General features: G+C 48.7%; 1 protein-coding gene across 3 annotated transcripts in view; it reads left to right on the top strand.

Moving 5' to 3' along the window:
* Window positions 1-15,210, top strand: part of ACER1 (alkaline ceramidase 1) — a 45,519-nt gene that overhangs the window by 16,757 nt on the left and 13,552 nt on the right. Inside the window, exon 1 of one of the 3 annotated variants that reach the window (XM_060629984.2) lies at window positions 7,907-8,010. The exons of 1 other annotated variant lie outside the window; for it this stretch is intronic. Coding sequence is in view for 1 of the 2 variants with exons in the window: in XM_060629985.2 (XP_060485968.1) it covers window positions 8,475-8,567 (93 nt within the window). In the remaining variant the exon portion in view is untranslated. Of the gene's footprint in view, window positions 1-7,906; window positions 8,011-8,413; window positions 8,568-15,210 lie in introns of those variants that run through there. One more of the 3 variants, XM_060629985.2, reaches the window with a different exon arrangement.

The following is a 15,210-nucleotide window of genomic DNA, read 5'->3' as shown; positions in this document are numbered from 1 at the left end:
TGCAACAGAAAAATTGCAAGAATACATTGAACCATGTACCTTTCACCCGAATTCCCCAATCACTTGCATTTTGCCATATTCTCTCCCTCCCCCCTTCCTTCTCTCATCTCTCCCCCCATTTTTGCTATTTCAGGGCAAGTTGTGGACATCATGTCCCTTCACCCTTAAATATTGAAGGATGTGTCTCCTAACAACTAGGACACTCTCATACATAACTGCAACTCACGTATCAAATTCAAAAATCGTATTGTCATACAATACTATTTCAATATACGGTCAATATTCAAATTTCACCAATTGTTCAATCACATCCTTTACAACCCTGGGAGTTTTCACATTTTAAACTTTGTCCAACTGTATCTGCAGCCATTACTTACTTAAACGTTGTTTTCAAATGAACTCATTTTTCAAGTGTTAATACACACATTTATTCCCAAAGGCAATTCTACAGTGCTGCCCTAAATGGAGAGCTAGAAAAGTAGATCAACTAGAAAGCAGTAAATAGAAGGCAAGATAAATACAAAGATAAATAGAAAGCAACAATATAGGTCTGTTTATTATCTGGATTTTGGTGGTGGTTTCAAAGGTGTGTGCATATGTCCAGATGTATTGAATGAGAATACTTTAAACATACGAAGTTTATTCTATGTCAATTACACCTCAATAAAGCTGTCTAAAAATCAATACAGAGAAGCCAAAAGGTGAAATTCTAGCCCAGAAGGGGAGACCAGGAATTGATAGGCTCTGAAGGTACCGGAACACCCAACGGAGGCTTTCTCATTGACCAAAAACAACCGGGAAGAGAAATCAAGAGACTGACTTTCTCACAATAGGATCCAACGCTATTTAAGACCATAAAGAGGTCCCCACCCTTTGAGAAACAGTGTCCCCTCATTGTGTGTGACTCTGGGAGAGATCACTTGAACTTCTGAGAGCCTCTGTTTTCTCCTCCATAAGATCATCCCATGAGGCGAGGTGGGGGGTGGTGTCTTAGCGACTAAGCTACAGAAACAGTTTTACTTCCATATCCTGGGGACTCTGCGGTATCTGGGGCAATGAAAGGAGATAATGGTAGCACAGTGCTTGGTACTTCCTGACAACATCATTAGCCCAGTCCCATCCAGTGGAAATCTTATATGAGCCACATATGGGACTTACAGTTTTTTTTCATTATATTTTTTATTTATTTTAAATCCAGGTTAGTTAACATATAGTGTAATAATGATTTCAGCAATAGAATTTAGTGATTCATCACTTAACGTATAACACCCAGTGCTCATCCCAACAAGTGCCTTCCTTAATACCCATCACCCATTTAGCCCATCCCCCCCTCCCCTCCCATCCAGCAACCCTCAGTTTGTTCTCTGTATTTAAGAGTCTCATATGCTTTGCCTCCCTCTCTGTTTTTATCTTATTTTTCCTTCACTTCCCCTTTGTTCATCTGTTTGGTTTCTTAAATTCCACATATGAGTGAAATCATATGATGTTTGTCTTTCTCTGACTTATTTCACTTAGCATAATACACTCTAGTTCCATCCACATTGTTGCCAATGGCAAGACATCATTAATTTTTTAAAATGTTTATTCATTTTTTTTTTGAGAGAGAGAGAGAGACAGAATGTGAGTGGGGGAAGGACAGAGAGAGAAAGGGAGACACAGAATCTAAAGCAGGCTCCAGGCTCTGAGCTGTCAGTGCAGAGCATGATGTGGGCTCAAACTCACGAACCGTGAGATCATGACCTGAGCTGAAGTTGGACGCTCAATGACTGAGCCACCCAGGTGCCCCAAGACTTCATTCTTTTTGATTGCTGAGTAATATTCCATTGTATATACATATACTACATCCTTTTTATCCATTCATCAGTCAATGGACATTTGGGCTCTTTCCATACTTTGGCTATTGTCAAGAACACTGCTATAAACATTGGGGTGCATGTGCCCCTTCAAATCAGCATTTTTTTTATCCTTTGGATAAATACCTAGTAGTGCAATTGCTGGGTCTTAGGGTAGTTCTATTTTTTTTAATCAAAAATTTTGAAAATATTTACTTATTTTTGAGAGAGAGAGAGAGACAGAGTGTGAGCAGGGGAAGGGCAGACAGAGAGGAAGACAGAATCCAAAGCAGGCTCCAGGCTCTGAGCTATCAGCACAGAGCCTGCTGCAGGGCTTGAACTCATGAACTGCGAGATCATGACCTGAGCCAAAGTCAGATGCTTAACTGACTGAGCCACCCAGGCGCCCCAAGGTAGTTCTATTTTTAATTTTTTGAGGAACCTCCATCCTGTTTTCCAGAGTGGCTACACCAGTTTGCATTGCAAAGGGTTCGTCTTTCTCTGCATCCTTGCCAACATCTGTTGTTTCCTGAGTTGTTAATTTTAGCCATTCTGACTGTGTGAGGTGGTATCTCATTGTGGTTTTGATTTGTATTTCCCTGATGATGAGTGATGTTGAGCATTTTTTAGTATGTCGGTTGGCCATCTGGATGTCTTCTTTGGAGAAGTGTCTATTTATGTCTTTTGCCCATTTCTTCACTGGATTATTTGTTATTTGGGTGTTGAGTTTGATAAGTTCTCTATAGATTTTGGATACTAACCCTTTATCCGACATGTCATCTGCAAATATCTTCTCCCATTCTGTCGGTTGCCTTTTAGTTTTGCTGATTGTTTCCTTCACTGTGCAGAAGCTTTTTATTTGGATGAGGTCCCAATAGTTCATTTTTGCTTTTGTTTCCCTTGCCTCTGGAGACGTGTTGAGTAAGAAGTTGCTGTGGCCAAAGTCAAAGAGGTTTTTGCCTGCTTTCTCCTTGAGGATTTTGATGGCTTCCTGTCTTACGCTTAGGTCTTTCATCCATTTTGAGTTTATTTTTGTGTGTGGTGTAAGAAAGTGGTCCAGGTTCATTCTTCTGCATGTCGCTGTCCAGTTTTCCCAGCACCATTTGCTGAAGAGACTGTCTTTATTCCATTGGATATTCTTTCCTGCTTTGTCAAAGGTTAGTTGGCCATACGTTTGTAGGAACTTAAAATTTTCTAGTAGCCACATTTGGGAAAGAAAAACAGAACAGCTGACATGATTTCTAATAATATCCTTTATTTAACCCAATATCCAAGACACTATTATTTTAACACATGGCACTTAGCCCCATTTCAAGGGCTTAGCCTTGTGACCAGAGCCTACCATATTGGATAGAGAAGCGTTAGACTTTATTATTATTTGTTGCTTGAAGATTAAGCCTTCTGAGACGTTCACTGTAACATTATTTATAACAGAAAGAGAAAAGAAAATGATAGTGAAGCACCCATTGTGATGCTTCATTTTATGTATCAATTTGACTGATGCCCAGGTAACTGGTAAAACATTTCTTCTGGGCGTGTCTGTGAGAGTGTTTCTAAAAGACATTAGCATTTGAATCAGTGGACTCTGTGAACAGGATGCCCTCACCAGTGCAGATGGACATCATCCCAGCCACAGAGGGCCCAAATAGAAGAAAAGAGTGGAGGAAGGGGAACTTTGCTCTATGCCTGAGAGAGATGCTTTTCCTGCCCTTGGACATGGGTGTTTCTGGCTCTTTGGCCTTCAGACTCAGACTGGAACTCATAGAATGTCCCTAGAGGAGTGACATCCATAGAGACAGAAAGTCGCTGGTGGGTGCTGGGGCTGGGGGAGGGGGTGGGGAGTCAGTATTTCTTAGGGACAGAGTCTTGTTTGGGAAGATGGAAAGTTCTGGAGACAGATGGTGGGGGTGGTTGCACAAAAATGTGAGTATGCTTGATGTCCCTGAGCTGTGAACTCAAAGATGGTTACGATGATGGGGCGCCTGGGTGGCTCAGTCAGTTAAGCATCAGACTCTTGATTTCAGCTCAGGTCGTGATCTCACGGTTCATGGGTTCAAGCCCCACCTCGGGCTCCGCCCTGATAGTGTGGAGCCTGCTTGGGATTCTCTCTCCCTTCCACCCGCTGTCCTTTCCCCACTCTCTATAAATAGATAGATAGAGGCTAAGATGGTAAGTTTTATGTCGTATGTGGTTTTCTATATGCTTTGAACTATGGAAGGGTATTAATGACACTTAGAGTGAAAAAATTCAGTAACAAACATACATATACCCAAATCTTTGTTAAAAAATATATATAAACAATTTTTTAAGCTGAAAATATCTCAATATTTACAGCACTTACGATGTCCAGACTGTAAAATGATCAGGGGGTTTAATTTTCTCTTTGCTGACTTGTGTTTTCTGTGACGCGCACCTGTTGTGTGATGCTTATGAGAACACGGATAAGAAGAAATCCGTCCCTTTCCTACTGAGGCTCATGGTGGGGGTGAGAGGAGTTAACAGTGGCCTTGCAACTGAGCAGCATGGCGGGGCTGGGATGCCTGATGGTCTTTGTGACCGGTTACCTGGACCAGGTGCGCACTGGCAGTTGACAGAAGCCAAGGACAGACCCCAGCTTCAAACCTGGGGAGGGTGTTGAAGGGAGGGAGAAGAAGAGTGGAAGAGACCTCCCCCCCAATAAGAGCACGTGAGACCTTTGCCCGGGTGAGGGGAGTGGGAGGGATGCCCTTGTCCACCAGAGACAGAGTCCCAGCCCCACCCACAGGCCCACACTGGCCCCTTTCCATCCCCAGCACCCCGATCTCCAATTCTGCCATAAACCCCTGACCTCTTCTCCAACCCCAACCCAGTCTCCAGCCCCTTCCCAAACCCCTCTACACCCCATCGCCCTGTCCTCTCCCCAGCCCCGTGCCCATTCTCATCCCCAATTCTGTGCACATATCCAGCTAGCCCGAATTCATTTCACCCCTCTTCTCAGCCCCCAATGCCGCTACCTCCAGACCCTCCTCCTTCCCCCTGTGGTGAGTAGATTAGCGTTTCTCCCCAATACCCACATCCTTGGTACTGAAACTTGGGAATGTTACCTGCAAAGAGACTCTGCAGGATTGTCCTGGTGGTCCCTGTGTCATCCCAGGCTCCTTGGAAGAGGGTCACAGTCAGAGAGAGGGAGGTGTGATGATGGAATCCAAAAGGGAGCAGCATGCATTGAAATGGAGGATGCCCACCCCCCTGAGCCAAAGAATGTGGGAAGCTTCTAGAAGCTGGAAAAGGCAAGGAATGGATTCTCCTCTAGAGCCTCCAGGAGGAACCAGCCCAGTGGACACCTTGATTTTAGCCCTATAAGACTCATTTCAAACTCCTGATCTCTAGAACTGTAGCATAATATGTGTGTCTTGTTTTAAGCCACTGTCTTAATTTGTAAGCAGCTCCCAGAACTCATACACCCCTTCTCCCAGGCTCTGGCCCTTTGCACACGCTGGCCTCCATCTCTCTCCCTAGCAGAGAGAGAAATCACACACTTATCTGGCTGTGCTGTTTTCCTAGTCGGCTCTGTGCAGGATGATTTCCCAAACTCTCCAGGCTGGACCGGACGTGGGCACCTGTCACCACCTTGCTTCCTGCTGCTAAACCCTTCACTGAGGTCCCTGATGGCCAGATCCCGACAGTTGTACCCTGCCCTGGATTTGAACAGGGAGGGGCCTCAGAGTGCTCAGCACCCCGCCCCCTGCACCTCGCCCCCCCCCCCCCCCCCCCCCCCCCCCGCCTTCAGGGACTCAGGCTCTCCGCATTCAGCTGGGCTGGGAGAGGTGGGGTTGGTATATGTTTGCTCTCCTGGCCCACCTGGGGAGGGGATTTGGGGGCCAGGGCTATGGCTAGACGGTGGGATTCCAGCTGCTCTGGGGGAGTAGAGAGCCACTCGGGCAGCACTTTTAATTCAGGCTCTGGGAACTTATCTCATCTCCAAACCTGGCATCTTTCCCGTCTTCCCAGAGGATCTGGAAGGCAGCTCTCTGGGCACCTGGCAGGGGGTGGAAAATGGAAGCTCTGACAAGTTGTGGATAATAATAACAACAAGGAGTATACCAGTGACAGCAGCCACGTTAGGCTCTGGGCTGGGCCCTGAGCACGCACCTCAGTAGTCCCCAAATTTCTGACTTTCACAGACCACCCTCAAGATTTTCATGTTATCTACCTTCTGCCTGAACTCTTATTTATTGATGTTTTATCAGACAAAACCCCCTTTAGAAACCTAAACCATTGGCTTTTTAAAACTGTGGTGTGGGGCGCCTGGGTGGCTCAGTCAGTTAAGCGTCCGACTTCGGCTCAGGTCGTGATCTCACAGTTCGTGGGTTCGAGCCCCGCGTCGGGCTCTGGGCTGATGGCTCCGAGCCTGGAGCCTGCTTCCGATTCTGTGTCTCCCTCTCTCTCTGCCCCTCCCCCGTTCATGCTCTGTCTCTCTCTGTCTCAAAAATAAATAAAAACATTAAAAAAAATTAAAAAATAAATAAATAAAACTGTGGTGAAATATGCACAACCTAAAGTTGACCATCTGAACCATTTTGAAACGGTTTGCATGGCTAAGCTGTGGCATAAAGGACTTCCATATAATGGTGCGGCCCTGCCCACCATCCGTCTCCAGAACTTTCACCTCCCCAGACTGAGACTCTGTCCCCATGAAACACGGACTCCCCACCCCCTGCCTCACCCCTGGCTCCCACCATCCGCTCTCTGTCTCTGTGGACGGGACGCCTCTAGGGACACCAGACAGTGTTTGTTGTTTTGTGTCTGGTTTATTTCATTGAACACAACGTCCTCAAAGTTCATCCACGTTGTAGCAGGTGCCAGGATTTCCTTCCTTTATAAGGCAGGCTCCTTTATATTCCATCGTGTTGATATACCACAGTCTGCTGATCCGTTCTTCCTCCAATTGAAAACCTAAATCAGTTAATGAAAAAGAAGCACAACTCTTTTATTTTGGAATAATTGTACACTCGCAAGAAGTTGCAAAAATTTCACAGAGAGGTCTCCTGTACCCTATATTCAGTTTTCTCCAGTGGTACAGTTTCAAAATCAGGACGTTTACATCGATTAATCTACAGAACTGATTCAGATCTCAACACCTGCTATATTCGTTCCTGTGTGTGTGTGTGTGTGTGTGTGTGTGTGCGCGCGCAATTTCTTCACATGTATAGATTTATGTAACCACCCCCAGAATTATAAAGCTTAAATCAATTTATTTCCCTGCCACGAATGGGAAGTGGATGCCACCAGCAGTTAAGGCAAACTTTGCACAGCAGCTCTGAGAGGCACTGTTATTCCCATCTTACACACGAGGGAAGTGTGGATCTAGTCTCTCACTACTTTTTAGCTGTGTGACCTTGAGTAAATCACTTAACTTCTCTGGGCTTCCGTTTCTTTGCCAGTGACCTGGAGATGGTAAGTCTCTCCTCGAGCTGCCAAGAACATTCAATGAAATAATACTGAGTGCTAAGCACTTAGGAAAGAGCCTGGCACCAGTAAGTACTCAGTAAAATGTGCCACTGTTATTATTATTCCCACGGGTTGCCTTAAAGTTCGAGATCGGCTACAATAAGAAAACCCATTTTGCCATTTCTCTTGGGCCCACATGGGGCCAGGCACCGAGCTAAGCTCTTGACTGGCTTTATCTCGGTGTGCCTTTATAAAGACACCTGGGCCTACCGCCACCCTCCTCGTGTTACAGATGAGCAAACTGAGGCTCAGAGAGGTGGATTCACTTGCCCGGGAGGTCACACAGCTTAGGAAGGGGAGGAACTCAGAATTCAAACTCAGGCCTTGCTGACTCGAAAACCAGAGCTTGCCACAGCCCTTGGAAGCCAGGCCCAGGGACCCCCAGACTTGGAGCTCTGCAGATCCCTCCCTTCATGGGGGTTTTGCAGGTGGCCCCTGGTAGAAGCTGGGACACTCTGGGCGTAGTTTTGACCACCCGAGAGAAATGGCTTCAATCCAGCCCCGCCTTCCCATAGCACAAACAGGAAGACCGAGGCCCCCGGAGGAGAAATGATAGGGCAAGGTTACACAGCCAAGGACGACAGGGGAGCTGAGCCAAGCCCCTGGGGCTGGGTGTGCTGCCCTTGCCCCCGGTGTGGCGAGTAGCAGCACAGAGCTTTGACAGCGTGGACATAGTTCAGCCTAATGGGTAAGAGCCTAGAGTCTGGACTCAGCTGTCTGTTTCCACGTCGTGGCGTTTTCACCTTGCGTGCCTTCGGCAGGTGGCTTCGCTCTCTCTGCCTCTGTCTGCCCACCTCCAAAGCAGGGGTAGCCAGGGTACTCATCTCCAGGGGCTCTTTAATATTTTAAATCGGCATTCTCGTACCAGACCCCTAACTCCCACTCCGCGTGGGTAGGGACGGGAGGCCCATGATCTGGCCATCCCGTGCCCTGCCTGGATGGTGCCAGCCCCTCGGCTTCTGCCCAGGGCAGCTGCCACCTCCACCGCACAGGTAGGCCGTCCTGGTGCAACCGGGGAGCGGTTCGGCAGGTTTTTCCTCCCTGCTGTGGAGCAACAGCTGCCCTCTGCCCGTCTCACCCGGCCCGGCCCATCTAGGCTCTCATGCTGCTCGCCGCCAGACCCAGCCAGTGGGCAGCGGGCGCCACATCAGGATGCCCAGCATCTTCGCCTACCAGAGCTCCGAGGTGGACTGGTGCGAGAGTAACTTCCAGCACTCGGAGCTGGTGGCCGAGTTCTACAACACGGTGAGAGGGCTGGGGGCAGCGGTGTCGCCGGACGGGGGGGTTCAAACCCCGGCTTCTCCACACGGCCGCTGGAGAATCCTGCTGGAGCGTTCACCTCTCTGAGCTTTCGTCCGTCTGTTAGGCAAGGGGTGCTGGCCTTTGTTCATTCATGGGGCATCTGTGGTAGGTTTTGGAAATGCAGCAGTGACCAGGAAAATAGCCAGGCTCCCTGTTCCCCTGGAGCGGAGGACACGCATGTGACTCCAGGCATTCACAAGCCAGGGTGATGGTGCTCTAATGGGAGGTGCGGGGACAGCCCTGGGGAGCGGGGAGGGCAGAGGTGATCCATGAGCCAGTGGCAGAGGGATGGATCAGGAAGGGCTTCCTGGAGGAGACGGCTGTGTCTATTTTGTTCTCAGCTGTACCCCCAGCTTAGGTTGACCAACTCATTCCAGTTTGCTGGGGACTATCCTGGTTTCAGCATCGGAAGTCTCATGTCCCGGGGACCCCTCAGTTCTGGGCACAGTAGTCCTCTTTTCCCCCATCCTTGGTATGAGGCCATATCGGAAGGGCTCAAAATTTCCTGGATGGCAGTGTCATTTCAGGAAAGCTTAGAAGACGCAAGCGGCCAAAGATTCATGTGGCCGTGCTTCTCCTCCTGCGGGGTGCTGGGGAGACTGCGGTGAATAAGGCAGGCCGCCCTTGTCCCTGGAGCTTCTGGGACGGTCGGTGGGTGGTGCAGGCAACGTGCTTTGCTCTGTGCCCTTCACATACTGAGGGCGCTCAAAGGGGAGGCGAAAGATATGCCCAGGGTCACCGTGGCACTTAGAGCTAGGATTTGAACTTGGTGGGTCCAGGAGATGTTTTGGGGGCTTGGGGATTGGAAGCTCAGTCCCAGATGCCTCCCTCACTCTTGCCCTGTTACTTTGACCCCACCGCTTTCCAGAGCCGGGGGGAGGGGCACGGAAGTTTGAGATTCAGGGCTTCTCTGTGGTCTCCCTGTTTCTTGCTCCTCCTGGACAGAGATACTGACTCTGGTCCTCAGTGCTCTTGCCTGAAAAACAGGAGGGGGCTGAACGTGCCGATCTCTGAGGTGGAGAAGAGGTTTGGGGGTCTGGGACCCTTCTCCCTGGAGTCCCTGGCAGTCCCTGAGGTGGGGGCCCCAGAGGAGGCACCGAGAAAGGGCTGCCGTAGGGCTGGGCTGAGACCCCAGTCTAGCCGCACATGCCTACGCGAAACGCTCCTCTGTGCGTGGATTCGGGGAGGAGCGTTCAGGGAGCCTCCCTTCAGCCTGCCTCTAAATGCAGCCAATTGAGCGAGTGGGGGACACTCCCAGGGTGCAGGAGACATGGCTATGACACACACCAGATTTCCACAGCGTCATCACCGGGTACCTGCATTTCCAGGTACTTATCAAACGGAAACAAAAGTTTCACAAAATAGTAGCTACCTTTCCCTGGTGTGAACACACTTGGATATTTTCTCTTCTATCACAAAGGCTCTGGCAGGGGCACGTGGGGGGTTCAGTGGGTTAAAGCGTCCGGCTTTGGCTCAGGTCATGATCTCAGAGTCCTTGAGTTCGAGCCGCGCTTTGGGCTCTGGGCTGACAGCTCGGAGCCTGGAGCCTGCTTCCGATTCGGTGTCTCCCTCTCTCGCTGCCCCTCCCCCCGCTTGCACTCTGTCTCTCTCTCTCTCTCTGTCTCTCTGTCTCTCAAAAATAAATAAACATTAAAAAAATTAAAAAGAAAAGAAAAGGCTCTGGCAAAACCGCCAGAACTTAAGGAATTGAATGCAGATTAGGTTATAAAGGGTCTCCCCAAGATTCTCTCCTCTAAAACACTTCTGAGTAGCCCGAACCCATCACCAGAGCTAATCAGTCATATAGGTCAGGGGTTGACAAACGTCTGCTGTAGAGGCCAGATGTTAAATATGTTTGGCTTTGGGGGCCATACGATCCCTGTGGAAAGGACTCCGCTCTGCCATTGTACCTGGAAAGCAGCCACAGACGGCATATAAACAAATGAGGGGGGCCGTGTGGCAATAAAACTTTATCTGTGGACACTGAAATGTGCATTTCATGTAACTTTCACGTGTCACAAGATACTATTCTTGTTTTATTTTTTTTTAACCATTTAAAAGCACAAATGTCATTCTCAGCTCGCAAGCCATGCAACAGAAGACATTGGGTAGAATTGATACAGGGCCATGGTTTGCCAGCTTCTGATAGAATTGTATATGCATATTGTATATAATATACATACACAATATATAATATTTTATATTATACAATAATATATTTATTATGTGGTGTATGATATACACACATATATAATATTCATAAGATAGAATAATGTATTTATTACATATTGTGTATTATGTGCTGCATATAATATGGTATATCTTATATGATGTAACAATAATTGTTACATATACATAAATAATAAGCAGCCAACTAGAAACTAATAAGATCTTTTCTTTTTTGGCTTCGCAAATCAGTAATTAAAACCGAGTTTGTTTTGCAGCAAATGCAGGCACGCTCCTATTTCGCAGCTTCCTGTGTGCAATGTGTCAACTTGTGTTGAGATGTAGATGTACCTCTAGCACCTTCACCGCCCCCACTCGGTCATTGAACCTCCAGGAACTTGCATCACAGAGATAGTCCCAATGGTGAACAAAATTTACGTACAAAGTCCTCTCTGAGTCATTTGCAATTGCAATAAATGAATGAATAAATAAAAAGGAAGCCATAACACTTTCACCAACCTGTGAGGGCTCAGCACGTTCTGGCGAAATACCACCAAGCTCTTTAAAAGCATGTGTTTGCTCGAGGTTTATAAATGAAGACGAAATATGTAGCAGTATTTTTTTTTTTGTTATTTTTTTAATTCTGAAGTTAGCCAACATACAGTATAGTGTTGGCTTCAGGAAATAGAACCCAATGACCCATCACTTACTTGCAACACCCAGTACTCATCCCAACCCCAACTCCTTCATGCCCATCACCCACTTTCCCCTCTCCCCCGCCCCCCCATCAACCCCCCAGTCTGTTCTCTATATTTAAGAGTCTCTTGTGGTGGCTTCCCTCTGTGTTTTTATCTTATTTTTCCTTCCCTTCCCTCAGGATCATCTGTTAAGTTTCTCAAATTCCACATGTGAGTGAAATCATATGGTGTTTGTCTTTCTCTGACTGACTTATTTCTCTTAGCATAATACCCTTTAGTTCCATCCATGTTGTTGCAAATGGCCAGATTTCATTCTTTTTCATTGCCAAGTAGTATTCCATTGTATATGTAAACCACATTTTCTTTATGCATTCGTCAGTTGATGGACATTTAGGCTCTTTCCATCATTTGGCTACTGTTGAAAGTGCTGCTATAAACATTGGGGTACAAGTGCCCCTATGCATCAGCACTCCTGTGTCCTTTGGATAAATTCCTAGTAGTACAATTGCTGGGTTGTAGGGTAGTTCTATTTTTAATTTTTTGAGGGACCTCCGCGCTGTTTTCCAGAGTGGCCGCACCGGTTTGCATTCCCACCAACAGTAGCAAGAGTTTTTTAAAAGTTTATTTATTTATTTTGAGAGAGAGAGCACACGCACGAGTGGGGGAGGGACAAAGAGAGAGGAAGGGAGAGAGAAACTCCCAAGCATATTCCGCAGAGCCCGATGCGGGACTCGATCTCACAAAGCGTGAGATCACGATCTGAGCCCAAATCAAGAGTTGGACACTCAACCGACTGAGCCACCCAGGCACCTCTGAAGGATATTTTGCTTTCTCATTGCACTGCTCGCAGGGTTGGCTGAATCTGGGGCAAAACCCAGGGCCACATGATCAGGGAATAGAAGCAGGAAGGAGGAACCACTGGAGGACTCATCCCGCGTGTTGGCAAGTTTCACAGAGGAGGACACCTGGGAATCGGGTTTGAAAGATGAGCAGGAAGTTTTGCCAAGCAGGGTGGGAGTCAAGGAAAAGGGAGGAGAGGAGAGAAGGATGTACTGAGTTCTGGACATGAAAGGGGCTGCACAGTTAGGGAAGGGTAGGAGTGTTTCCGTGGCTAGAATATGAGAAGAAATGAAGAGGAGCAAGTTTGGCTTGCTGAGTCGGAGTGTTTGAAATACATCCCACATTTGCTGATAGACTCGCTGGGCTCATGCATTCGTCCAACAAGAACGCCATAAACCAATGCGTGCTGATTGATCCCGGGGTCCCAGAGATGCTATGTGCTCCCGGGCTAAGGAAGTGGGGGGTCCAGGGTCAGATCTGCCCCGCCCCATGGTTAGCTTGTGGCAGAGGGAGGGCCAAGGGACCAGAGGGAGCAGAGGGGAGCCATGGGGATGACCCACTAGGACTGTGCCTGCTGAATGTGGAGGGGATCTCAATGCTTGAAGAATGAGTAAGTGTCTCCAAGGCATACAGACCAAATGGGCCAGCAGAAGCAGAGGTCTTGAGGCGAGAGAGAACAGCATCTCAAGACACAGTTGGTTTAAAGCCAGAGCCCAGGCTGCCGGTGGGGGAGGAACTGAGGGCTGAGGGAAAGGTGGGTGAGGTTTCCAGGTGCCAAAGGAGGAATGCCAAGCAGAGGAGTGTGGGCTCCATGGTGAGGGCACCCGGGAGCCATGGATGACTTTTGAACAGCGAAGAGTCAATGATGTGGGGAGCGGCTGGGACACCTGCTTGCCCGCCATAGATGGGCCCCGGAGAGACAGGACAGCAGATCCAACAGGAATAGAGGTCAAGGGTGTGGGAGGGCCTGGATTGGGTGGGGCGGGGGAGAAGTCAAGGTGTGGGCCGCTTCAGTCTGCTTCTGTTGGCATTAGCCTGGTGGCCTCCAGGTGTGGCCTCCTTCTGGGCTGCTGACAACTTAGGAGAGTTTCAAGTGGCGGGAGAGGAAGTTTCAAGCCCTCCCCCCCCCCCCCCCCGCCAGCTCTGAGAAGCAGCTGTCTTGCTGAATTTCTTTCTTGGGGTCCTGCCAAAGCTTCAGAAGCTCTGCGTCTCATCCTTTCCAGAAAGCTCCCTCTCAGATGCTTGGGTATAGGACAAAGGGAGGGGATGGCTGGACGGGGGTGTGGGGGGGGTTGGATAGGCAGGGGTGCAGGGGTGGGAATGAGTGGGAAGAGTATGGGGGTGGGTACAATGGAAGGCACAGAGCGATCCGAGTGGGACCCTGCAGTGCCCACACCTCCTACCTCTTTCTGCAACTGAGCGTTTCTGCTGCTGGCCTTTGCAGGGCGAGGGCTTCAGCCCCTCTTCTCTGAATGCTGTGTGGTGCAGAGGGAGACCTGTCCCTCTCTGAGCCCCTGGCTGTGAGTAGCAGGTCCCATGAGTTTTATTTTATTATTTTATTTAAAAGTTTTTTTAAAAATGTTTATTTATTTTTGAAGGAGAGAGAGACAGAGCATGAGCAGGGGAGGAGCAGAGAGAGAGAGAGAGAGAGAGAGAGAGAGAGAATCCGAAGCAGGCTCCAGGCTCTGAGCTGTCAGCACAGAGCCCGATGCGGGGCTCGAACTCATGAGCCGTGAGATCATGACCTGAGCCGAAGTCGGACGCTTAACCGACTGAGCCACCCGGGTGCCCCTGTTTTTTGTTTTTTGTTTTTTGTTTTTTGTTTTTTTTTTACTGCTTGTTTATTCATTTAAGAGAGAGCATGCAAGCAGGGGAGGGGCATACAGAGGGAGGGGGGAGAGAGAGAATCCCAAGGCGGCTCTGCACCTTTAGCATGGAGGCCAATGTGGGGCTTGAACTCACCAACCTTGAGATCATGACCTGAGCTGAAATCAAGGGTCAGATGCTTAACTGAGACACCCAGGTGCCCCCCATGAGTTTTAAACCATACCTCCCTCTTCTGTATTCCTTCTCATCGAATTCACAGCAAAAGCATTTGTGCCAGCCACCCCGCTCCCAGAAAACGAGGAGGGGCATGGTTCCTGCTCTCAGGGAGGGCAGACACTATTAACTGAATAATTTCACACAATGGTGATCATGCCCATGACACATGCTGGCCCAGACTCGATAGGTCCTTCTGGACCTCTTTTCTGCTTCAGAAAAAGCCTTCTGGGGGGTGACAGAGGGGTCCAACTCAAAGAGATAATGGCCCCTCCATTGTGTGCATGATTCAGCAAGAATTGGGACAGCCACTGTTCCAGGCTCTGGGGGCACAGAGATGACCAACGCAAACCAAAATGCCTCCCCTTATGGGGCTGGTGTCCTGGGTATGGAGGAGACAAAAAATAAACAGAAGTCAAGGGTACAGCATGCCAGGTGGTACTGGGAAGAAAGAAAGACTCCTTTCCTTCCTTCCTCCCTTCTCCTTCCTTCCTTCTTCCCTTCCTTCCTCCCTCCTTCCCTCCCTTCCTTCCTTCTTCCCTTCCTTCCTTCCTTATTCCCTCCTCCTTCCTTCCTTCATTCTTTCCTTCCTTCCTCCCTCCTTCCCTCCCTTCCTTCCTTCTTCCCTTCCTTCCTTATTCCCTCCTCCTTCCTTCCTTCCTCCCTCCCTTCCTTCCTTCTTCCCTTCCTTCCTTCTTTCTTTCCTTCTTCCCTTCCTTCCTTCCTTCTTCCCTTCCTTCCTTCCTTCCTCCCTCCCTCCCTCCCTTCCTTCCTTCTTCCCTTCCTTCCTTCCTTATTCCCTCCTACTTCCTTCCTTCCTCCCTCCCTCCCTCCCTTCCTTC

This window comes from Panthera onca, chromosome A2, assembly GCF_046562875.1.
Source record: "Panthera onca isolate mPanOnc1 chromosome A2, mPanOnc1 haplotype 2, whole genome shotgun sequence".
NCBI lineage: Eukaryota > Metazoa > Chordata > Mammalia > Carnivora > Felidae > Panthera > Panthera onca.
The sequence above is the reverse complement of the archived record's forward strand: the minus strand, read 5'-3'. Positions and strand labels throughout refer to the sequence as shown.